The 26,957-nt window shown below is 38.1% G+C and overlaps 1 protein-coding gene across 1 annotated transcript; it reads left to right on the top strand.

Moving 5' to 3' along the window:
* Positions 1-26,680, top strand: LOC145766242 (RAB11-binding protein RELCH-like). Its single transcript, XM_082577916.1, has 23 exons — positions 1-306; positions 642-728; positions 2,599-2,670; positions 3,661-3,854; positions 4,514-4,654; positions 5,052-5,191; positions 5,676-5,864; positions 6,314-6,392; positions 7,904-8,112; positions 8,503-8,665; positions 8,860-9,000; positions 9,276-9,446; positions 9,791-9,908; positions 10,272-10,431; positions 10,988-11,111; positions 11,307-11,405; positions 11,882-11,985; positions 17,372-17,557; positions 17,922-18,163; positions 18,870-18,986; positions 19,271-19,359; positions 19,683-19,753; positions 22,952-26,680. The coding sequence occupies exons 1-23, from the start codon at positions 6-8 to the stop codon at positions 23,133-23,135; spliced, it is 3,381 nt and encodes a 1,126-aa protein (XP_082434042.1). The 5' UTR covers positions 1-5; the 3' UTR covers positions 23,136-26,680.
* The last annotated feature ends 277 nt before the right edge of the window (positions 26,681-26,957 follow it).

The following is a 26,957-nucleotide window of genomic DNA, read 5'->3' on the forward strand; positions in this document are numbered from 1 at the left end:
TTGAAATGTCAAGTTTAAATCCTTTTTTGGAAGATGATTTTGCTAACTCAAGTAATGCAACTGCTGATCAAGAAGCAGTTAGTGTTGAAAGATCAATCACCCCAGTTGCGCAGATAGTGGCTTTGTCTTTGGATGATATTGCTGAAGATTTACTAAAAAATAAATATGTTTTGACTGCGTTGGAGCTGTATACTGAAATTCAAGAAAGAGGAAAAGAATCAAACCGTCTTCAAAATTTCTTTTCAAATCCCACAAACTTTGAACAACAAGTTACTGTAAAAGATGGTTCTGGATCTGAATTGTTATGTAAGGGTTTGTGTTGGTACTTTGTACATGTGTAACCTCATTTCTAACATACTTGCCACTTGATTTAGTTTATGTTTAGCTACTACTACTTGGGTGGTAGAGGTTGGTTTTGTTTGAATTACAATTCATTACCATATTTCAGATCTATTTTGTATCATATATATAAAGATGGAATTTTTTTGTTGTAATGTTCTTGCCAGACCGCTTTTTACTAGCTTACTTCTTGTCAATGAATTTTTTAGTTTTTTTAACTTGTAGACTTAAGTAAGGTGTTATTTTAAAAAGCATTTTGTTTATAAAACTATCGTAATATTACTGTTGCTTTGAAATTTCAGATAGAACTGCAAGTTCCAGTACATTTGACTCCCTTGACATGGCACGTTATTCTGATGATGGCATTCAAATTGATGAAAAAATTGCAGGTGCCTTGTTTTGACATATAATCATTGATGATTTTGTTGTGTTATATGATTATGGCTTATGCTGGACTAATTATTACGGAATGGCCCGTTTCGGTGAGTTCACTATTCGGTGAGAGCCTTTTTTGGTGAGAGCCCTATTCGGTGATATTTTTTTTAAATTATTGGGTACCGTAGCCTAATTATCATTGCCGTTATAGGGTTAGGGGTTGGGGTCTTATTTCAACGTTTAGCGACGTTAAAACGATGTAAAAGCGGCAATGATAATTAGGCTACGGTACCCAATAATTTTCAAAAAAAAAATTCAAAAAAATTACCGAATAGGACTCTCACCGAAAAAGGCTCTCACCGAATCGGACTTACCGAATAGTAGCAGACCCAATTATTATGCATAAGTTTAATACTGGAATTATTTGTGTTAATTGTGTTATGGCCCCCCATTCTTATCATAACTACAGTGTATAGCATTTTTTTATTTTGTCAATGTATATTGTATTATGATAAAGCTTTGGTAGAGAGTTTTCTTTCTTGAACCATAAACAGACAAAACAATGTAACCTTAACAGGTTTAACATGTTGTATTACACACAAAAATATATCTATAACATAATAACTCAAACGTTTTCGACACATATGTACACGTGTCCTCATCAGGAATTACTTAAATCTGCAATATACGAAAATTGTAAGATAAATTTGACTTTGCACTATTACTGTAATGACACTCCGGACTGAAAAGCACAAACTGAACAAGTGCTACATGAATGATTACGAGTAAATTATACGGCGGGAAACAGATCACATGAGGTATCAAACACAGGCATGTACATTATGTTAAACCCGCTAAGGTTATATACTTTGTTATGTTTATATCTGTTGTATTTCAATTTCTGATTCTATGGACGCTTGGCTATAAAAACAAACCTTGATGCTGGTAATATTACTATATCATATTCTTGTACTTTCATGTGTTGTTTAAAGTGTAATAAATTGTTTTTCTCAACATCTTTTGTTGCATTTTGTGCATATTTATTTGCGCGTGTTGATGTTTCCTAATCAAAAGTGACATGGTTTGGTAAATTCAGTAGTAAAACAGTTTATTGGTATAATTGGAGAAGTATATCATCATCATCATCATAATCCATCGTCGGTTTGTTCCCCACTAGTGGGGGTGGCCGATTGTTTCCTCGCAGCAATTGTTTTAATCCCTTTTCTCCATTTCACTCTGTCCCTTGCATCTTCCTCCTTCAGTCCGACTTTTTTAAATTCATCCTTCACTTGTTGTTTCCACGTTCTTCTTGGACGACCGCGTTTCCTCTTCCAATCCACCTTTAGATCTAGTGCCTTTCTAAGAAAACTTCCTTCCGGTTTTGTAGTGTACTGGTTTATTTAATTCAGTTTTCCCCTAATTTTGTTTGATATATATATACGTAATTGTTTTAAAGCTAAATGCACCATAGACCACAAGGTACTGATTTTATACCCATCAGGCCATCACCCACGTTTTTGCTTTAAAATTGCATATACTTTCATGCAAATTCTGAAACAAACAGTAGCTTCAACATAAAATATGTGAAGTGGAGATTAATGGTTTTTGCCAAGCTGTCATATTGTGCCAATTTCAAATCATTGTGATGAATCCAAGTAATCTAGTCAGTTAAAACCACATAGTTATATAATAATTAATAGGAAAGCTTTCAGGTATGCATCTAGCCCTGGTCATTGGTCAAGCATATGAAAAAGTAATTTATGATTAATCATGATAACTGCCATGCTTGGTTTGATATTGGTTGGTTTATATTTAACAATGTATTATATATATTCTTTCTATCGAAATTGTATAAAATTATAGGTTTATTAATTTTCTTTGCAGTTTTAGAGTTTGAGTTAAGAAAAGCAAAAGACACCATCAAGTCACTCAGATCAAATCTTACTAAGACTGCAGGTACAAAACTTTTATTCACATTGAAATAGCATATATATATAATGTATTGTACAATATGAGGGAGACCAGGGCAATATGTATCAGAAAAATTTGAAAGTCTATCTCTTTTAAGTTAATATGGGTGTAAAACTTTCAAGTTGCATAGTATCACCTCACATGGTATCTTACACATTCACAAGTACAATCGATAGACATCAGAAGTTTTGTTATTCTTGCATTATTTTTATAAAAATATTCATCCGGGTATCATGAACCATGCTGGGGTATCATGAACCATGCTTGGGTATCATGAACCATGCTGAGGTATCATGAACCATGCTGGGGTATTATGTACCAATATTAAATTTAGCTCTATTTAGCTAGCTCTCCCAAATTTCATTCAAAACTCACGAAACACTTATTGTATCACAAACCTGTTGTTCAATGAAAGAAAGTTTTGAACAAGAAATAAGAATTGGATACAAAAACAACTGATTAGTGGTTAACCCCGATGATTCAAAACAAGGTCCAACCAAGCCTATTAAGCAAATGAAGGATGAAAGCGAGTTAGTAGAATGCGGTTTAAGAATAACATTTCACTTGTGCACACAATTAAGTATTCAGATTGTTTACTCAGTTGAATTCATGCTGAGTGGTAAGATTGCAATCAAATCTAATTGAGCCTAAGAATCTCACTGTCTGTCCGAGTCGTCATATGACCAAAACATGCTTTTGATGTGAGCTTCCAGTTTCCAGAAACTAGGCTGATTCACAATGCCTCGAGGTTTAAATTGTCCCTGTCTCCCCTACATACTTGTGCAATATACGTCTGTAGTCAGCACGACCACAAAACCGATTCCATTATTATTGGAGTAATATTTTCATTGCAGCTTAATGTGCATACTTGATGTAATGTAAGTGTAATCATCTCACAACAAAATGATTCAAGATATATATTTTTTATTGCAAGTCGACCATTTTTTGAAAAAAAAAAACTATTTTTTTTTTCAGAGCAACAGTCTCCATGCTTGCATGATAAATATAATAAGAGCAACGGAAAAAACAGATTGATTGCTTTCAATCCACAATCTGAAGAAATCAAGCCACTTGAAATGCGAGCCTTAAACTTTCTCATCAACGAATATTTACTCAAGCATAGATACAAATTATCATCAATTACCTTTGCAGACGAAAATGAAGAACAAGTTGGTAGCAGTTCAACTCTAAATTTTCTATTTGCTGTTTTCTCTCTTTTTTGCTACTTTGCAGTAAGAAAATGTTGTGCACCACATTCTGATTTTTTTTTTATAAAACTGACATCATTGGTATTTCTAGGTAACTAGCAAGCTCTAGCCTGGATGCGTGAAACTCCAGAGTTTGTGAGCTGTTCAATAATTGATCTTGATATCTGTGGAATGACATCTTCAAAGAATTATTGTGTGGTATATTCTGTTTTCAAGCAGACAAAAAAGTGATTTAGTATCGTATCCAGGCTAGTTGAAGATTCAAGTGCAAGATAGCCAATCTTTATGTTCAATTGTTCACCTTAAGCATGTCATCTTTTTACTACTTAAGGCAAAAATACTCATACGTTAAATCAATGTGTAAATGACGCATTTTGCTGTGTGGGAAGCGCTTGTAAAATGATTGGAGAATGTAGAATGATGGAAAATAAGCAAAATCCGTCAATTTCATATTGATTTAACGGCAACAGATGTTGAATCAATGTGAATTAAGACAGAGTTTGCCCTCTGACTTTTACCATGCAGCTGACTTGCCCAACAGCAATCATTCACTTTGAACCAAGATAAATTCTCTAAAAGCGAAACTTTTGTTTTACAACGGAATTTGGATGCATCTTCAGGACTTTGAAGATTGGGATGATGTTGGGCTTAACACTCCGAAGCCGCCCGACTTGCTTGCGTTGTACCGAGACTTCAGCAAACATGCCACTCCGAAAGTTCCAACTTGTGAAGCATCAACCGCTACTGATGATGACGTCACAGTTGAGTTATTAGCAAAAATAATCAGCAATTCCAACGGTACATTCAACTCAATTTGGGATGTTGAATGCAAATTAATTTTGCGTGCAACAGACTCAGTTAAAATGCGTCTCAGAATTGAGTTGCTTTGCGTGATTCAGAAATAGCCGCAACTTAGAAAGATTTTGTACTGATTTTTGATCATGTTGCCATGTCAATTGCAAAAGAAATGCTGTGTTGTCATTAGTCATCATCAATGTATGAGGCAAATTTAACTCAAAGCTGATGCACAATGCAGAATTTTTAGTTGCTTAGATTATGAGCTGACCTTGCTTTGAACAATAAAACTACACCAAACGAATGCTGATGAGAGCTCGAAAAATTACGCAAAATTTGTTTTCTCAAGTTTAATTTTTTTAGTGGGCGCTGGTCATTGCTGAGCTGTTTGGTGTTATTTTTCAGGGTAAAATGTCATTATTAGTTGAAGAATTTCAGTCGAAAATTGAAGATTTAACAAAAGCAAATGAAGAATTGCAACTTGATATTCAAACATTACGAGAGTAAGTGCCTTAGTCGTAGAGCGTCATTTGCATCATAATCTTTGCAACAAAGCTTCGTTTTTGCAATGAACACTAAAAATCGTGCCTCTTATCAACAACTCGGAGAGTATATCAGTCGATTTTTATATTGATTCAACGTCTGCAGATGTTGAATCAATGTAAAAAGTGACTGATTTGCTCTCTGGGAAAGTCTCAAAAACGATGCTATTCATCATCATTATCTAATTTCAGTTGGTTTGTAGCGACGTTTTCTTATGTGTGCAGTTGCAATTTATTTTGAAAGGTGAAAAAGTGCTGATGTGCTTGAAACACTGTTATAATTATGTAACTCTTATTTTGTCAGATCACTTTTTCAGATAAATTTTCTCCCGAGTTGACTTCTTAGTGTTTACTTTATGGTGCTCACTGTGACAGTGTTATTAAAACAAAATAGTGTTGTTGTATTTACAATACAATGTTCATTGAATCACATTTCCTGTTTCAGAGAGGCGCTTGCTATGAAAGTGATCGATCATCCATCACCGGCAGCAAAGGAAGAGAAATCGTTTCCTCTACCTGAAGAAACCAATCCCACCCCCCCTGCTGAAACTAACCCAACTCTACCGGTGGAAAACCTACATGATGACCGCGATAACGAGGAAACAGATGTTGCTTCCTTCCAGCCTGATGCCGGGTGGGTTTCCATGGTGTGCTAACCAGACAGCAAACCTGAACCGTTTTACATTGTTTCAACGTTGCTACTTTTCATACGTTTAAACAACGTAAAAACATCAACTTTTGCCGAGTGTGAATAGCCATGGAACAAGCTACTTTTATTTTTGTTAACCCTATGACGAATAGTTCAGAGTTGAACGTCGAGTTGTTACAGGTTCGATAACTTGGTGTCATCAGAAACTTTCTACGGCGACGCGTTGATTCAATGGATAAAAGTAATTCAATAGAGACACAATTTGTCTTATTTGTCCATTTATTAGCTTACATAAAATTAGGTTTTTTTTGTACTTTTACTTAGTAAGAACATGAACATCGGTAGTGATCGCTCCACATTTCTTCGTTGAACAGCCAATGCAGTGCACCTCAGTACTTTTTTTTTACAAGTTTTACATCCTTGCTTTATTTTAGTCGCATGTCGGCAAAACTGTGGAACGCTTTGCTTTTAGAAAGTCAACTCACTGTGGAGGATTCTTGGCTGAAAGATGAGGTGGGGACTTAGTTCTTTGGTTTGTTTGTCTCTTCGATTTGGGGATTGTTATTAAATCTTAATTCTACTCAGTAACGCAGACAATCAAAACGTTTCTGAGTTAATTGTGGAATGAAACGATATTGATCTAATACAAGCAAGTTTACGGTACGCTTAGGTCGGTTGTCACTCTGTGTGATTGTTAATTTCTGTACAAGCGTGTGTCACTACAAGTAGCTTAATGTGTTTATTTATCCAAATGTTGCAGATGCATAAATTATATCTTATAGATCAGGGTGACCAACTTATCATCGCTTGCGATCGACTGGAAAATTTCTTAATTACTAGCAATCGACCGGTCGGTGATGAAGTCACTAAGCAACTTTTTTGTTGTAACACTTTTACTGTAAATGGATTTACATTTATCACACATTTACCATTGTCAGCACTGATCAGTACATTCAAGTTTCTGTTAATTTACCTTCCTTCATCTGAAACCAAGATACCCCATCCTGCCAGCCGCTCAACGTCTGCTGAAAGAAGCTGTCAAACAAAACATCTCATTGGCTAATTGGGCGGACCTTAAATAAAAATCTGAATGGAAGTCAAGTACAGTCAGATTCCATTCGTTCATCTCCGAAGCCGACCCGTCCCATCGGCCTGACGCTACCGAGATTGGCGTGGTTAGGCCAAAAAAATCTTCGCATGGGCGTCGAGCTTATCCGCTCAATCATGCACCAATGGGACATGGCCTCTTCTTGTGAATATGGTGCTGAGGAACAGACCACATAATCAACGATTGTACCATCTTCAAACCACCTAATGGAGGGAAAGGTGTGCGTGTCTTGGATGATAAAATCAAAGACTGGCTGCTTTTAGTAGCCTTCCAGTGTAGTCCGAAAACACCGTGAAACGTTGGAGATAAAAGGATAAATTCTCGGTCCTAGAAGTTTATACGAAAAAGAAGAAGAATAAGTTAGTTTAGTAGTATACTGTAGATTAGACTAGAATTAGACTGCAATAAACATAACCGAGGTAGGCTAAATAACTAGACTCTTCTAACGCAAGCAACAATCAAACTGGAAAGTTACTGCTATTTTTTCGCCTAGACACCTATTTTTCAGACTACTTCGATTTTTAACCTTGGATGTTCGTACTTGTTACACAACAATAAAATTATGGTTCCATAGGCGTGAAAGATAGGTAGGCTATTCTGTATTTATACATAGTGTAACCAAGTGTATTGTCTGAGCTGAGTTGATCTACAAATTTTCTCTCAACATATTCATTAAAAAATGCGCTTTTTAGGAATTTTGTCAAAACAAAATCTGGTGCGATCTACCAGTTGAAACTTTGCGATCGACCGTTCGATCGCGATCGACGTGTTGGCCACCCCTGTTATAGATGGTTAAATTAACAGCTTCTTTTCTTTGCGCTTTTTGGAGGGTATGATTTATCCTGTTTCATTACGTCAAAATTGATAAAGGAAGTCAACTTTTTTATTTATTTTTTTCACAAACGCATGATTTCAGGTACTCAGTGTCACACAAACATCCGATGAATTGATCTTCCTCCTGTCACGATGTCTTCCCCACATTGTGCCAACCGTCCTCCTGGCCAAACGAGATCAACTTGTTCCTCTGCTTCTCAGCTCTGCTGCTCTTCATCCTAATCTTTCCATTCGTAACGATCTTCTTCATATCTTGTTCAATCTCATAAAGAAGCCCGATGACGCGCAGAGGTGACGCAAGTTTATTTGATCAATATTTTGCATACGCGGCTGCTCTACTACGCAGTAGCGCCGATTTCATGCAATTTGATTTTTATTTTGTTAGCAACGATCAAAAGCTAACAGTGCGACTTAACTTTGTGTCATTGTGCTTAAAATGTGGATGAAACATTAATAGAATTTCTGTGAAACACTACGGTTAAGACATCCATCGCCTGTTTCTACGCAGTGTGGTATATATAGTACCAGTGTGGTCATTATTTTTGTCACCTCATACCTTCATGTATATTGTTAGTTTTTTGCACGTCGTCATACGTTGCTCTACAAGAGAAAATAGCAGTGCTGTATGCAAACGCATAGTTTTCAACTGATATCTCCTTTTTGTTTATCATTGCTTTGTAGGCAGACTATACTACATGGGTGCACAGCGTTTGCGAGGCATGTAGGTAGCCATCGAACGGAAGAGGAGTTGCTCCCCCAATGCTGGGAACAGATTGGCCACAAATACGCGGAGAGAAGACAACTGGTGGCTGAAGCTTGTGGCGCTATCGCACCTTACTTGCGGGTAATTAGCTAAAAACCTTTCTATTGATTTAATATGTGTTGACGTTGAACGATGTAGAAAACGGCCTGATTTACAGACTTATTCAGTTTTGCTATCATTGGGTATTTCGTCGGGCATTGTAAGTAGTTTGCACAGTGTATGAATTGCGATACTAGAACAAAGTTAAGTCACGATCATTGGGTTTTTGTTTTCAGAGTGAAATGCGTGGATCGCTCCTCGTCTCCATTCTCCATCAGATGCAGCAGGAGGAGAAAGTTGATTCCATACGGTGTTCTGTGGCAAGATCACTTGCGATCATCTATGGACTCTTGGAGGACGACGATAAATATGATCAGGTTAGTTGACTAAAACCGTACATAATCTGATTCGCTTGACCTAATGTAATTATTTTAGTACAAGTAGACAGTTTTATCTTCGAAAATTCATCAAACACTATGAGTTTAAAAGCATTGTAAAGCATTTTTCTACTGTGAAATAAATGAACTACTCACAGCCTACAAGATGTTACAACTGCATTTGTTTTAACGCCTTACCACTCACGCACACCTAACTTGGATGGTGGATGACAGTCTCATGCGAGAATGTTTATTTGTTTTTATTTCCATTTCAGGCTTTTGAGCTTTTGCGTTCATTTCTTAACGACAAGAGCCCCTCGGTACGACAAGCCACATATCTTTCCTTGCTTCCTTCATTCGCCATGTGGTCCGTGCACCGACGCACTTTACATTCATATCTTTTTGACGCTTTGCTTAGGCGGTTGGAACGTGCGGTGGAAGAGCAAGTAAGAAGTTAATTTAAAGTTGTTTACTTTAGTTTTGATGATAGATTCGTTTGCATAATGGAGATTTTGAAAAGAAATGAGATTTTTACTAATAGAACAATTTTTTTTAAAGTTTAAAGTAGTTCAAAAGTTGCCCGCTGTAAAAATCATCCTGACGTGATGAAAGTTATATAATATATTTGTTATATCTGTAGTTTAGATATGTTGTTATATCATGTTATTTGAAGAAGTTCCACCTTCAAAAAACCTTCACTGCTGATGAATGGCAAGTGATTGTAAATATGGAGAAGATTTAAGACAAGAAGATTTATAACAAGAATTATGCTTCCCCGATATTCTATCAGATGGAGGATGCTTCTCTGAGTGAAATCATTCCGATCACCTATCTACTCCCTTATCTTTTTACGGCAGTTTTATTGGAAATTAAAGATGAAGTTTGCTCTGAGGAGAAAGTTCTTGCAGGTAACATTAAATTACATTGTTTTTACTATCCATGCTGTTCATTCAAATTTTGTTGAAATTGTATTTTTTTACAAGCTTACGTTGTGATGCTGTAGTGTCCACGTTATACAGTTTTCATGCCATCTTTGCACAAAATGAAAAGTACCGATACGTACAACTCTTGATAGTGTTTCACAAATGTCTTGTCAGAAATGTATTAAACTGAATACCCAGCCGTTTCAACCCTGGATGTCTTACATTGAATTTCATTATATGCAGACGTCGAAACAATGGTACCACCATCATTGTTACCGCATGCAGATTTTGATCTGCCGTGTTTTTTCATGGATATGTTGCTAATAACTGACGTATAACTTAAAACAGAATCGAGGTTTTTGGAGTTCAAGCGTGATCTTGAAAACCCGTGCGTCATCGTCGGAGACGACGACAAGTTTGCCAGATTGGTCAGCACGTTCGATAGCCACGTGTCGTGTGCAAAAATCGACAGTGACGCACAAGTGCTTTTGTGGGTCACGCATCAACAGTAAGTCCATCTAACTATTTTACACTTTAAGCTAGCAAAATTCTCTTTTTACATTGATTCAACGCCCGCAGACGCTGGAAGAAAGATCAAATTTGTCAGCTGGGATACAAAACAATTTTGGATCAAATTTTTTAAACTGATGTTTGGTGAAATAAATTTTAGCTAAAATTGATTGCCAATAGTGTCCAAAACCTTATTTACGCTATATTGACTATGTTTTACATTGTCCCACTGTTTGACTATGACATTTCTTGTTGAGTTTCTCATAGTTTTAAAAAATCTTGTGTTAAACTAAAACTTTCACAACAGTCCTTGTAGTTGCACCAAGTGACTACACAGAAAAGTTTCGTAGGGGTAGATTGAAACAAAAAAATTTCATGAAGCTGCACAAAACCATGACCAACGTACTTTAACATGACAGAAATGAAAATAGACCTATGATAGTCACAACTTGTAGATCTGTACTATAACCACCAGGACTTTTGTTAAGTTTCTTTTTTCAGCAATATTATCGCATTGTTTTGGACAACGGCGAACATTATTTTTGTTCATTTAGAATACCGAGGCTATTGAAGATCTTCGAGATTGCAAACCCGGTCTTTGAAGAAACGGTGTCTTCCTTATGCGAGATGATGGAATTGTTCTGCAATTTATTCGGAAAGAATTACATCAAGGAAAAGGTGAGTTGACGCATGAATGCTTCCCCGATTAGCCAACTTCGCTTCAAGGTTACTCATTTTTCATTTCTTTCACTCCCAACCTTCGATTCATTGAGGCACTGTGATCTGATATTTTTGACATTTTATTTTGAACAGGAATCTTGTCCGTGAACTGTTTTACCAATTTTTGAAGTTCTCATCACTTGTTGCCAACAGGTTGACCTTCAGTTTACGAACGCACTTGAAGCATCGGTGGAGAGATATTCAACTTCTCTGGTGCCTGTTTACGTGACGTCATTGTTACCTGCTTCTGAGGTATCCGATATGATTTTTTAACTGTGGCATCTTCAGTTCTCACAATTTTGCGAATTTTTGCAGTGCGTAGAATTTTTGTTGTTGCGCTAATTTGTTAATAAATGTGTCACCGAAAAAGGTGATTTTAACAGTCATCCTCTTGATGATGCACTGGTGCAAAATGTTTGTTGGCTTTGAGAGATGTTCAAATATCTTGTTGTTTTTTGGTTCTCATCCTACCTTAAGTGACTCTAATTATGAAAACTATATCACCAAACTTGCCACCGCAATATGTTGACTTCGACAATTCCTCCCCGTGATAATATAGCAGCCTTTTTTGTGAGTTGCTGTGTGGTTGACATCATTCAGGAAGAAAGCCCCAAAAGCCCGTTTTGAAATGCGATCATTTTTTTTTTCAAAGCGTTGATCTCTTTCTTTTTTTTAATGTGATTGTTCTTTTAAAATTTTCCTTGATTTTCATAAAATTTCGTGTTCAGGACGACCGGGTGGATCTCCACGAGTTTCTGTTCACGACGATTGTCAGATTGGCTCAATCAAACCTGTCAGATGAAAGCATGAAAGTCACACTGGCTTTGTTGAGGTAAGTCACAGTTATCTTTATGGTATTCTGCCGTCCTGCAATGTTCTTATTTGATAAATTGAGTGACCTAAAGGTAGAGTGGCCCAAGTCAACTTGGACCGAAAATGAGTTTTTGCTTCCATAGGAACAACAAAAGATGCGAAATTTTTTTGGGAAAATTGGGAAGTTCTATCGTTAGAAAAAAATATGACCCAAGTAAACTTGGTTCATCACTGAAAAAAATTACAAATCCAACAGCGGCCCAAGTCTACTTGGTTTGTATTTGTTATCAAAATTAACCAATAGTATAGTGGACCACATTTACTTGGTTTGCAATACGTGAAGAAAATTCTTCTTCTTCAACAGATTGATCATGTTTGATCAGCTGTGATCTCCCTTATGAACTGCCTCCATTTTGTTCTGTCTTTTGTTTTTATTAGTGCTTCCGGCATGCTTTTTATTCCTGTAATTTGCTTGATATTGTCAAAATATTTCATTTTTTGTCGTCCTTTTGTTCGTTTGCCTTGCACCATCCCAGTTAACATTGAATTTTCCAACGAGTTGCTTCTTGCAATGTGTTCGAAATATCTCAATTTTCTAAGGTTAATGTTGTTTATCCGACTCCATTTATCGTTTATTTGTTGGGAAACAAATTCATTTGTTTTTCTTTCCATCCAGCTGATACGTAATAGCCTCCTGTGACACCACATTTCAAAACTTTTTAACTTTTTAATATCACGTTTTTTGCATGTCCAAAATTACAAAATTACAAAAGCAATAACAGCTGAACATCTGTAATAACAGTATACTCTTCCACAACTTAGTAAATTGAGTTGGCATGGTAATAATGACACTTGTCGGAAACCCAGCATTGCAGTACTGTTCCACAATAAGTTAATGGGTATTTGTCTCTGCATTGTTGTGTCATAATGCATACGAACGAGCAAGTGTGTTCGCGACGCTGAAATTCCACGTGCAACTGCAAAGAACAAACGCTAGGAATACTAAGGGTCATTGCGCACCAAGATTATACTGTTATATTACAGGCATACTGTTTTGTTTGTCGTATCCAGGCTTTCACCCGGTGGTTGAAGATTTAGATTAAGTGGACGGGAAGGCTAGGAAGCCAATCTTCGTGTCCACCTTCAGGCATGCCTTTTAAGTGTCCTGCCACAGACACAGCTGCATGCTCTTGAGCGGTGTCGAACCGGCGCCCTCTCGATTGCCGTTCCAGTGTTCTTACCACTCGGCTATGCAGCCGACACGAAGACCTACACGTGCAGCCTACAGGCATACTGTAGACACTAGACAGTGTCTACTGATTAGAACCTAAGCATAGTTGTACTGTATATGGCGGAAAGGGAAAGATCTCAACTGCTCAGTGTTATTAAAGACCACGTACTATTGAAGATGATACAGTCATTGATGATGTGGTCTGCGGTCTGTTCCTCGGCACCACATTCACAGCAGGGGGAAGAGGCCATTCCCCATTAGTGCATGGTTAAGCGGAAAATCCCGACGCCCGTACGAAGACGGTTGAGGCGCACCCATGCCTGTCTTTGTAGTGTCAGGCCAATGGGGCGTGTGTCGGCGTCGGAAATGAACGAATGGATTCTGGTAGTACTCGACTTCCTTTAAGAGTTCCATTTATGGTCCGCCCAAGTAGCCGCAGAGATGTCTTGTTCATCAGCTTCGTTGATGAGAAGTTGAGCGGCTGGCACGAATGGGTGTCTTGATTTCAGTCGACGGGGTGCTCGTTTGGGAGAGCAGAGATCTTGTGGTGGAGAAGGTGGTTAGGCTCCAGTGCCCTTTGACAGAGATACAGATTACAGAGTGGCTTCTTCACGACGAAGCTCAGCAGGTTGGATGCCAGCGACAATGGGGAGATTTTCCAATAGTGTGGGACGCAGTCATCCGGTCACTGTGCGCAGGGCGCTGTTTATGGCAATGAGCACTGTGCACCAGACAGGTGCATGATCTGCTGAAGAGTAGACAAGGGCTAAGGCTGCTATACGCAAAGTGTCAGCCCTCGACCCCCAGCTGGAGCCTGCCAGGCGCTTAAGTAGCGCAGCGCGGGAATGTCAGTTTCTTACGCAGTGACACCAAATGGTGGCAGTACGTGAGCGATCTGTCTGGTGTCACCCCAAGATATTTTGGTTCGTGACAGAAGGACAGGGATTTTCCGTTGTTCTGAACATGTAGCTCACGATAAGCTTCCCGATTGTGCAGGTGGAAAGCTGCTGCCACAGTTTTGGTTTTGCTGAGTTTCAGTCGCCAGTTTTGGAGATAAGCTAAAAAGGTTTGCATGTCCTGGCTCAAGGTGTCTTCTAGATTTCCCACGACTTTGTGAAGTAGAGAATTGCCAGGTCGTCCGCATAAGCGCATTTTGCGGAGACTGTGGTTGGCAGGTCTTGGGTATGGATGTTGAAAAGAATTGAAGCCAGGACCGATCCCTGTGGGACGCCGTTTTTCAGACGTCTCAGTCTGCTTCTCCGTGAGTTGCCGGTGGTGAGGGTGAAGCTTCGATTCCTGACAAGTTCCATAATCATATGAACCATATGATTATGCCGAAATCCAGCTTGCTCTTTTGGAAGGAGCGGGTTGATGATTGAGTTGACGCGGGCATTGATCAGCCAGACTTTTTGAAAGGAACACAGAGTAGGGATATCGGACGATAATTCCTTGGGTCCTCTAGTGACTTGTGAGGCTTAGGGATCGCAACTACTGTACTAAAGCTTTTCTCCAGATTTTTGGGATTGTGAGGTGGTGTGCTAAGAAAGCTTTCACACAATGATAATCTGGAACAAGTAATTGGAAGGTGATTCGGGAATGTAACTAGAGACTTATCTATAGTGAAAGTTTTCCAATTTAGCGCAGGATTCGTGTTGAAATTTCAACAAGCTAAGGCAGTGCATGTTGTAGCATACATACATAAAGCAATATGATTGACAAAATATCATTACCAGTCAACATGCATAACATAAAATGTTATGAGTGTATAAATTCCACAACATCAACAAAATAAAACTTAATTGTCATCTCTCTGTTGGTTCTTTATTTGCATTATACAATAGCTGATACCAACAGCCCATACTGAAATTTAATGTGATTATTGTATGGTTACAGGGCAAGGACAGTTTTTATAGGGTTTATCCTTGAACCGCTGGAATATTGCTTTCCATTTTCACTCCATGCTACCGGGTTTTAAATATTGTCATTTACACTTGCATTGAAAACTTTACCGATGCTGATGGTGCATTCTGTTGAAACATTTTTCGATATAAGCGACATGCAGAAGAATCATCCGGCAACCACTGCAGAGTTCCGATTCCGTGTGACTTCAAGTCTTAAACTATAATGAACGTGGGCACTTAAAATAAAATCATTTACTGCAGTAAAAGCTACTGATTTGCGTGTGGTTAATACAAGCTGTGTCCTCTGCTACTGAACGTCAACTGATATTTTTTAATCCGAATGCTCTTAGCTAGGGGTGCACGCACCACTAAGGGGTGCGAGACCTGTGCCTAGGCGGTGCGGGGATGCTGAATTATCAAGGTTTGTTATAATATGACGTAAGAAACAAAGTTGTTTTACCAGGTTTCAACAAAAATTTCGAACTGTAGGTGACTACGTATTACTTTTCAGCCAATCCTAGGAGGGGGTGCGAGAACTGGTTGGTAATTTTAAGGTGGTGCTGACAAGGCAAAAAGTTAACTGCTGCTCTAGACGCTGCGTAGGCGCATCAGCAGTTTACAGAACATATTGTGACTGACAGTCATTACATTTTAAGACTTGAAGTCACACAGAATCAGAACTTCGCAGTGGTTGCCAGATGATTCTGCTGCCTGTTGCTTAGGCTATATCGAAAAATGTTTCAACAGAATGCACCATCAGCATCGGTATTGCGACTGACAAGTTTCGATAACGGGAAAGGAGCGCTCAGAACTGACGTCAACCACTTTTTGGCCATTCCTCTTGGGAAGTCTTCGTTTAGCTCTTTTCTTATGGGTTTCTCTTAAGCTTCACGATAAACCGTGACGCCGCAAAGCAACTAGATAAATTATATAGGTCACCACCGTTTTAAACGGCTAAACTTTCGCTACCGTCGCCCACATGGTTCGTTGCCCAAGAGGGTTTCGCCCAGATGTCGTGTACCATTTTATTTATGGTTGCTTATCATTAAGTTTTGATGATGTCATGAGTTAGATCAGCATACTGAACTTTGAAGTAAAAACGTTTTTACGGAAATTTTTGGTACCAGTTGCTTGCCAAACGATTCATTATATTAAGCGTAAGTCAAATTTATCCTGCCCCAATCCAAAAATATGCGTTGCAATTATCCACTGGATAAAATTTCATTAAAACATGCATTTATTATTTTTTTTTTATTCAAATTTTTTTAGATGGGCCAGTTTACTGTTGGAAAATTATGAATTTTTGCAAAACCAAGTAAACTTGGGTCACTTTTTTCGCTAAAGAAAGCAAACAGTAGAGTGACCCAAGTATAAAAAAAGCTAATAAAAAAAAAACGTGACGTCATATGACCACACAATTTTCCGAAAAAATTTTTGTAGTCATATGAATTATTCCCTGTACTTCACTGGATAGATTCAACTTCACCTTCATAGTAAAAAAAAGTGCCTAACTTTGAAGTCGATTTACTCAAAATGAAGATTTTCGACTTGGGCCACTCTACCTTTAGGTCACTCAATTCGTCAATGAAGTTTTGAAACCGAAAAGTAATTTCTGCTTTTAGAATCATCTGAAACACGTAAAAGTTCAAGCACTGAAATACGACGTATGATCAAACATAAACTCTAGACGGCAGCTAAGACTTTGTTGATGACAAATTCTATTTTTGATTTGTTAGGAATCCACATGCTTTTGTCGAATCCCGGCTTATGCCTCGAGCAAACAAGAAAGCCATTGCTTGTTACCACTTGTATTGAAGTGTTTTGCCAATGCGGCCGCATGCTCTCTATAATAAGTGTCGCGCCTAGATTTCTTTCAAACACCTCGGGCCACCCAGTGGATGATCGCTGCAATCAAAACCACGCTATTGTTACTTTGACACTGAATGACTAAATATTCAAAGTCGTTTTGGGTGCTTTGTATTTTAAACGTTCAAAACAGGAATTGTACAATGGTGTCTCGTAAGGTGTGAAACACACAATTTAATCATCATACTTTTTCATATGCCACTGATAGTTATACGAAACGAAGCTTATTTTTGTGATTTCGTGAAGGGGACACAAGGCGGGTTTTCAAATTTTACGCCAGATTCGTTCATTTACAAAATCTTGCTTGTTTCTTGATCAACCGTTTAGTTGTTTTGCGTGTGCAAGATATTTCTATCTTGTGATGACGTTGCCTTGTTTGAAGAAGTTGCATTGTAAATCCATTCCAGGAACAACACAAAATATCATGACCCGATCGCCCAAGTCCTCTGGTCGGCCGTGATGCACGATGCTCCTTCTGTGCGCTGCTCTGCTGCGTCACTACTTGTTACCATGACGACGGCGCGTGTAGATGATCGTCTGCTGACAACCAGGATACTACCTGCCATCATCACTTTATCTACAGATGCAGACGTGTAAGTTGGAATCGGTGACCTTCAGAGACATACGTTTAGTTTGGAATCTGAAATGTTATTATTTCTAGCACGTCAGTTTTAATTTTAGAAAAAGATGGAAATTCTTAGTGTACTAATTTATTAGATAAAATTTCGGTCTCTGAGTCACCAACTTTAGACATTTTATCCCACTCGGTCATACAACAAATCTTGTTAATGGCATAAACCCTCGTCAAAACAGCTATTGTTGCATTGAGTTAGCCAAGCCTGAAGCACTTTTCTATAAAAGACCCTAGATGTATTTGGTTGTGGTGCCGTTACTTTTTATCAGTCTCAGGTGACAAGTAAATTCTAGTTTTTAACTGAACATATTGGTACATTTCAGAAGCGTGAGGATTGCATCAATCTCGACCTTCTGTCACGTCATGATGAACCCGTCAATCAATCTGGACTCAGTCGAGCGTGTCATCACGCAGTTAGCTGAAACAGTGGCATCTAGTGTCCAAGGCTTTCGTGATGAGCAATCGCAAGATGGCACAATACTTGGTCTCCATACAGTTCGCTTGATGCTTTTAAACATCACCACGAAGTTGGGCGCCGTTGTTTATCCGAAATTTCGAGACGAGTGTAAGATACTTTATAAAAATAAATATATTTAATTTTTAAAACATGTTAGATAGCTTCCGATCGAATGCATTTTTCTCTGTCGGATTACATGTCAAAAACACAGGCAAACTGGCAAAGCCCAAGTTTTTGCGAGCCACTGAAGTGAAATGCCGACGTCCGGGGTGCTCTCAAAAGTCAGCACATACCGGTATGGAGGGAAGAAGGCATTGTGACGTTGCAGATTCTCTCGTATATTTGCGGCATCGTGTTGTTCAGTCGGCACGTAATGTTGTGTTATCGCGGACTAATGCTAATGGACAGTATCGTTTTGTAATAAACTTTGCCTCAAACCAAATGAAAACAAAAAATACGGAAACAGGCTTAGAATTTTCGAATTCCGGTCGTTTGGTATACGAGAGCAGGAGCTGTTCAGTACGATACTCGTACTTTGAAATGTACATTCAATTTCTATCTTTTGATATATGTGTTGCATTGCTGTTTCTGGCAATGCAAAAGGTTAATTAATGCCCTAATATCTGGTGAAATTTATCGAAAAAGTAGTTTTCGTATTTTTGCAACGAGTCTTTTGCAAAGCGGCTGGTTATCTCCAGTGTGGGTACGTCCAGTAATCTTAATTATTGTACTTTCTATGTGATTGTGAGGAATATTAACAACAAACCGAAGTCGATGAAACGACGCTAATTATTCCGATGTACCTTTTTTTCAGTCATTCTACCCCACCTAGTGGCAATAGCAGCAAGTAATAATCAAACAAGTGACGCAACAAAGCGATCCTTGGTGGCGCTTGCTATGTTGGAAGCTTACTCCTGCCTCTCGTGTTGCTGTATCCTATAGTCAGTTTTAGGCTTTTCAAACTTATTTGGTATCAACAGTCAACACGTGTAATGACTTGGCTTTCGTAAATGCAGTAAAACCTATTTTGCGTAAATTTTCAATCGATTTTCCTTCAACTGGATTTTTGAATATGATATCAGTTAAAATATAATACAATTTGGACTTTCTGTTTATATGGAAAACTATAATCTAGCTAGAGAATTGTTTTGTTATTGTTATTTGCTTTTATGAAATATGTATGTAATTTATGTATCCTTAACCGACTTCAATCAGTCATATCAACAAGCTTGCTCCAAGGCTCAGTGCTGCCAGCGTTGAAGTGTTTGCAGGTTGACATGGATGATCTGCATCCCGAGCACGCGGTGAGTTTGGTTTTATAAGCAAAATTTGTTTCTAAGCCTCATGATTTATCAAACGTTGCGAAAACTTACTGAATTCATGTTCAGTGCTAAAAAGATAATTTGTGTGAGGTTGTTGTACACTAACGGCACTTTCTAATGTGAGTTTGGATGTAAAATTAATTTGTTTTGTAGTAGCGTGATGTGCTTTTCTCGTACTTACGAACAACCTAGTTGACAAATGTTGTACTGTAGCCTACATTGCTGGGTCGTGTACATTGCTTCGTCGTGTACATTTGCTTTTACTTTTCAACATGCTGTTGTTCAAATCAATTTAATTTGCTCAGGATGACGTGGCTGCATTGATCACTGAAGTGGAACGAAAGCTAGAACAGGGAAGTGTGACGTCAGATGAAACGTGAGTGTGTTTGATGACATCACGGAGCACAATGTTTCAATGTGTGGCTTTCGAATAATCTCGTTTCGATTAATCATTCTTAAAGCTGATTAAAGAAACGGTTTATTTGTTGGCTAGACCTGGTTGTTTTCATTATTTCCACTGACACGTAAACACTTCAATCGTTGTGTAATGAAGTTTTTATCATAACGATAACTCATGACATGCATGCTAGTGCTTCATTAAAACATCGCTTCCAACTAAGCGGTAACCTTCGAGAAGACCTGAAGTGATAAATTGATTATCAGCTGAAGCATTTTATACTCTTGAGCTATTTCATGTTGTTCTCTCAATACTATCTTCACAAAGTTATCAACTTATCACGCTTTTAATGTCAATTATTAACTTGACCATTATCTGCTAAAGAATTGTTCACAAGCCAACTTGGTCGCATCACTTTTAGTTCTTCCTGAAGGTTAACGTGATAGTGGAGCATGCTTTGCTTGTTGTTAGATTGGAGTGTAGGCTAATCTTGATTTCTTTATCCGTTATCGCATCGAATCTAAAAAGTTTTTTTTCTCAGCACAAAAAATTCACCAACAGTGTTAAAGACAAAAACGTTGACATTGTCAATCTTTAAATTAACACTATCACGTTGCGTTGACGTCAATATACGGATCGAAAGTCACCTTTTTGTATCAAGCAGGATCCTGCATGGTGGGCCGCCCACCTTTATCGGGTCTGCTACTATTTGGCTAGTCCGATTCGGCTAGTTCCCGATTCGGCTACAGTTTTAAATTGTATTTTGTATTTTATTCCACAATATCGTTTCTTTTGCATTCCGACAAAGAAAAATAAATTGAAATAAAATCTAGCGCAAAATGTTTGAATTTTTAAATTGAAATGTTTGCTCACATAAAATCGACATGTATCCTATTCCTACGTCACCGTCTGTATGCAAACTTAGAATAAATTAGAATCCTCAACTATTACAAAACTCCAAATCCAACGACGCCTTCTGTTTATTTAGAGAATGTTGTATTTTATTCTACAATATCGTTTTTTTTACAGTTGAACGAAGCTTTAGATGAGTGGGGTTTAGGCCTAACCACTGAGATCTTAAATCATATTTATGACACCGGAAACATCCCTATAGTGATATGGTACGTTCCATATTCGTAACTTTACCAAAGAAAACCGGAGCAACAGAATGCTCACTCCACAGAACAATTAGCCTTGTGAATCATCTAACAAAGATCTTACTCCGAATCATGATGATGAGATTGAGACCAAAACTAAAGTTCCAGGTCATGTAACGCCGAAACCTAGGTTTATTCTAAACTGCCACTTAGGTTTTAACTTCATCTTGTATGTCCAACGCTATTTAGCAACTGTCTTTTTTTCCGTTGACACGTTTTCGCTGAGACTTTATCTCATTAACCTCTATTGTTAATCATGAAAAATGTTGTTTTGATGTAAAACACTTATTTTGAACGAACCTAGACAACAAAATTTGTCATTTTTACATTGATTCAACGTCTGCACACTGTGCAGACGTTGAATCAATGTAAAAATGACGGATTTTGCCGTCTGGGATGGCAATCAAAGGTAAAAACACTGGATAAAATGCAAGAAGGCAAAAGAAACGATATTGTGGAATAAAATACAAAATTCTCTAAATAAACAGAAGAATCGGACATACATCTCTCTGTTATCATTTTTAATGTAAAAATTCAAACTGTGTTGTTGAAATTTCCGATTTTAGTTTTGATCTCAATCCCACCTCATGATTCGCGCAGTAAGATCTTTGTTAGATGATTCACAAGGCTAATTGTTCTGTGGAGTGAGCATTCTGTTGCTCCGGTTTTCTTTGGTAAAGTTACGAATATGGAACGTACCATATCACTAGGGATCTTTCCGGTGTCATAAATATGATTTAAGATCTCAGTGGTTAGGTCTAGACCCCCACTCATCTAAAGCTTCGATAATTTCAACTGTAAAAGAAACGATATTGTGGAATAAAATACAAAATTCTCTAAATAAACAGAAGGCGTCATTGGATTTAGAATTTTGTAATAGTTGAGGATTCTAATATACTCTAAGTTTGCATACAGACGGTAACGTAGGATACATGTCGATTTTATGTGAGCAAACATTTCAATTTAATAGTTCAAACATTTTGCCCTAGATTTTATTTCAATTTATTTTTCTTTATCGAATGAAAGAAACAATATTGTGGAATAAAATACAAAATACAATTCAAAACTGTAGCCTAATCGGTAACTAGCCGAATCGGACTGTAGCCGAATAGGAAACTAGCCGAAACTTGCCATTCCGACCTTTATCTGCTCAGATCGCAAATCAATCGTTTTTTACATTGATTTAACATCTCGTTTTGTAATTTTTTTATAACACACAAGTATGCTGCATTTGCATGGTGACCTAATTCACTAATTCACTTGATCAGTGTTGTGACGTCATATTGTTGCTGTGTCATTAGTGCGGAATCATTGAAGCGTGTCAACAAACAAAGGTTCTTGCAACGCTTGTTTTGAAATAATCCAAAAACAGGTAATCAAGTTTTCACTGAGTTACAAGTTTCCATTGTGGTTTTGTTGTCTTTTTGCATTCCTCAATATCTTAACGTGTGAACCGTTTTTAGCACTTAGTTGGCTTTGATGAAGTGATGCAGTGGTTCACCCGAGTGATGTTCATGAAATATTTTATATATCGTTAATTCGGTCTTGTGAATGGGCACGCAAACTACCAAACCTTTGGTCATGTCAGATCATCCATTAATATCAACCTGCTTTTGGTGACATGGTGCTAACCTTCATCGCCCATGCATGAATTATCGCCTTAGCCTGTGGTGCAAACGTGAGCATCATGTCGTCGGCCATTCGTTTGTACAATCGAAGCATCATTTCAAAATGCAATGTTGCTTTGGAAATTTCATGGCTTGCTATTGGGTAGTTATGACATGGCCCTCCGTAGCAGATGTATTGGTGGTACGGCTTGGCATTTTTTAACATCAGCAATGCTATGTTTATTTAAATGGTGAGTTGTTTGTGTTTGGTGGCATCAGTTTACTCAAGATGACAACCCAACTATTGAAGTCTTCCATCTTATTACTGTAATAGCTGATGTGATTTCAAGATTGATAGTCTAAATTTTGAAGGAACATTCCGGGCATTTATGTCACTGTGGCTATCTTCACAGGCCTCATTCCATCCACCTTCCTGTCGTCAACACAGCGGGATCTCTTTTTAGTGGGTCTCATTTGGGACAAGCAGTGTCCACGGGTGCTGATGACGCAAAGAGGAAGATATTGAATACTTGGGATCAACTCAAGGCTAAAGCGCCATCTAGTCCCCCAATGTTTCCGTGGAAAAAAGAATCTTAATTTCTAAAACTAACCGATTCTACTGCAAATATCATACGTGTTACAAGTTTGTTGCTCAACCACTTTTCATGTTGTAACTTACTAATGCGGTTCACGTTTGTTTTTAAATCATATCTATTTAATTACGTATTTATCCGTGTATTCTGTGCAGATTTAAGTTTGTTTCAAGAATGGTTCGTGACGTAGTTGACTTAAATATATTTCGAAACTGCAAGCAAATTTTTTTAACTGAAGGACTAAAGCCCATGGTCACCGATAAAGTTGACTGCTAGTAATTTATTTGAGGTTTTGCCCTTAAATATAATGACATGAGCATATAATTTCTTGGCGCTACCTGCAAATCAAAACTATGTATCTGGCAACTCTGTTTTGAAGTATCCTTTATAAAAAGTTCGAGGCTCTTCGTTTATTTTGCCATGAACATGGAACATGCCTCATTCTTAGGGAATGAAACGTAGCCAACTCCTAGAACGAATTGTAAAGTCATGATTCCCTCCACCGAATGCATCGGTTGACAGTTCGACCTTTGAGATTCGTAAGAACGCCACAAATTGTGAAAATTTCACGCTCATTTATCTAAGGATTGTAGATCATAGGGATGCGAAACTTCATCCGCTTTTGGCTTATCCGCAACACTAGAAGGGTTACGTTTTTTTTTTGTAATTTACAAAATATTTTACTTTTTATGGGTTATATAAGAAGAGTGAAGTTGGTTTTAAAGTAATTTAAGGTTTTTAGTTGAAAGCAAACCAGCATTTAGGCGTAAAAAAAATGTCAAATTAGCAATTGACCCTTTTAATGTTAAAGGAACAACGGAGTTGCGCGTCCCGTAATGTACCGTCCCTAGTATTTATCAAACGTTCTGTATGGATTCCGTTGGATTAACAATGAGACGATTTTAGTTTAATTGTTTTTGCTGATACACGTTTAAATATTTTTATCATTGAGCTATAAAGATTTGTGTATCTGCAGTAAGTTATTTTTATCGATTTGTAAGGCATTAACTAGCAATGGCGACGCAAACGTTCCAGCGTTCTTCGCTCAAATTTCTTCACTTCAAGTCATGTCGCAAGAGTTATTGCGCGTGTGAATGTGCTTATTCTCTCTTGTTTCGACTTCAACTTTTAAGTCAAACTGAAGTGGTAGACATTTGTGTTATCGAATATTAGAAACAAAAACAACTTTTTGCACGGAAAACCATTTAGAAGAGCGTTTTTAAAAAATTTCCAATGACTGAAACTTCAGGCCTGAGCATTTGTATTACGTTTGACAATTCTACTACGTGGAAAATGCAAGGGAAGTTGTGTTTTTCTTGAACCTTGTTGCATTTCTGCTTTGAAGAGCAATATATACAAACTTCACTGTAATTTACGCAAAAGTTTGAAAAGATTCAATTACAGTAAAATTTTAATTATGTTAAGCTTGACATATTCCTGTACTAGTGATACAATTCTTGATCATGTAAGATGTGCAAGTGTGTCATGTTTCCAGTTGAGTTTGCTTTTATTTTAACTCACTTGGAGTATTCTTTGCATGCCCTTGGAGCAAGGGCGTCCGCACATAGGGCCAAATGGGGTCAGCTGACCCCCCCTGGAAAATTGTTGGATGAAAAAGCGAGAACATGCAAAAATAGGCAATTTTCTGAAAGGGGGGGGAGAGGGGTGAAGGTGATACGAGTGATGACTGGCTAGTCAAACTCTCTGATTGTGATCATCACCCTTCTTCGTGAGTATCCCACTTCCTCTATTAATTTACGAAGACACCTATACGAGCTACCCGTAATCGCAAAATTCGACAACTTGAGCTCCTGTACTCTTAGAACCACATTACTAGTGCGGGCACTGGCTTTATCTCACATATATCTGAAGAAGGATAATTCACAGTTTCAAATAAAATCATCTCGTATTTTGTGAATTCAATGAAGCTGCACGTAACATTGAATCATACAGAAAAGAACAATCAGCCGCCAGTTTAGTTAATCAGTTCTTGAATAAAAAGTGAAATCGACGTGGGTCTTTGCCGAATTTTTCGATGACTTTTTGGATGAACAAATTTTGTCCGAGTTTATTCGGCTTCTGTGGACACTCATCATACACAGCCCGGATAGCCTGTCGTCAGACATAGTTGATCTGAGCCATGTTTTGACCCCCCCCCCTCATTGTGCTGAATGATCTTTCTACCGTACAAGTAGTGGCGGGGAGGGTCAGTAATGTTATCATCGCTTGACGTACAGCTGGAAAAAGTTTCATAGTTTTCACCAAGTCCACAAATTCCAATTCTTCCTGGTTTTCGGACTGAGAAAATTTTCATTTTATGGTTATGTCATACCACGACGCTAAAAATTGTCAAAGTTGTAGAATTGGTGTATGGTTTTGACCAGGGCTTTGTAGTCTGAACGGTCAATTTTCTCCATCTGCGCTGGATCTGGATGCAGTCGGTATAACATGAATGCCGGCATGTTCGTCTCTGAGAAGCGGCTTTTCAGAGACTGGATTAAAGAGTCCATGTAAGGAACGTAAATGGAGCGGCGATAGTATTCCTCACTGGTGCCACCAGTAGGCTATTTGCTCTGAATACTTAACGCTAATTTTCAAATTTGCTGTTGATATAATCACAACTCATAACTTTTTTCTGTGTATGGTTTTAAAGATTATATAGACTCCTAAATACCATCGCGTAATTGAAATGCTTTTTTTTTCTCTGTTCTTACCTTCCTTTACTATCTCTTGGAACTATATTAGCCTTACTAGCAGTCGGTCGCTGCGGAAACCACACAGTTATGACAAAACAAAGTGCATTTTTACCCCAAATGTATATATTACACATTACGCAAGGTTCACTTGAGCACGATAATACTACGCAATAAAACGATTATATAACTCTGATAATTTTTGCTCTGACCAATTTTGATAAAAATCAGTAGAAATGTAAACACTGATAAATTGTCTGGATGGTGTAATAGTCAAATTTTCAAAAATATTTGCATTCGGCCGAAAGGGCAGAGTGAACCCACCTTGACCCCCCCTAACCGAAAACCTGCGGACGCCCTTGCCTTGGAGTACTTAACTTGAAGTATTCCGCGAAGAATAACTCACTTGGAGTATTCTTCGCGGAATTAATTATCACTTTTCTGAAATGCGTACTGTTTCCACAACTACTAACTGAGAAGACACTGCAGTCTACACTGATAGGTGTGATATGAACACTAACTAAAGCGTATCGCTACTGAGTGCTGAACCTGTTAACAATTTGTTATGCAAATGTCAAATGTATTGTGTTCCTTGCGAGTAACGAACGTCAACATTCTCGTCACCAAATTCACTGATTTTTGTGATCATAGGTGTGTGAGCATTTTGAGTCATTTCACTGAGTGTTTCCTCATGCAAATATTTTAAGAACCGATTACTTTCTTGTTGTTCACTGTGTTAGTGGTTGCACTTTAACTTCATATAATCATACGACCGTGTACTGTAGCATTCTCATCGTGCAGTCTCGTGATATTTAGGCTGTGTGCATTTATCCTCACTTAAAATACACTTCGTGCATTGTGATGCTGAATTGTAGCTTTTATTGCTTGGCTGCGTTGGTAGCCTACGGACACGCGCAACGCATGGAAGAAGTCGCGTGACCGAAGACCCAGCCAGCAAGCCTATATGGGCCCCACATGGGGACCCATATGGGCTGATGTACGGGCCCCATGTGAGATGCCCATATGGGGTCCATACACATTGTGTCCGCGGGCATCACATTGCCCCCATATAGGCTGCCCATATTCATTTATGGGTTTCATGTGGGTTGCTCACACTCAACCCACAAATCTAA

The sequence above is a fragment of the Aplidium turbinatum genome, chromosome 1 (assembly GCF_918807975.1).
Source record: "Aplidium turbinatum chromosome 1, kaAplTurb1.1, whole genome shotgun sequence".
Classification (NCBI taxonomy): Eukaryota; Metazoa; Chordata; class Ascidiacea; order Aplousobranchia; family Polyclinidae; genus Aplidium; species Aplidium turbinatum.

Excerpts from the sequence above, each read along its gene's own strand:
- LOC145766242 (XM_082577916.1), top strand. The coding sequence starts at position 6 with ATGTCAAGTTTAAATCCTTTTTTGGAAGATGATTTTGCTAACTCAAGT. Across the intron at positions 307-641 it reads TTCTGGATCTGAATTGTTAT|ATAGAACTGCAAGTTCCAGT; the intron begins GTAAGGGTTTGT and ends TTGAAATTTCAG. Across the intron at positions 5,865-6,313 it reads TCCTTCCAGCCTGATGCCGG|TCGCATGTCGGCAAAACTGT; the intron begins GTGGGTTTCCAT and ends GCTTTATTTTAG.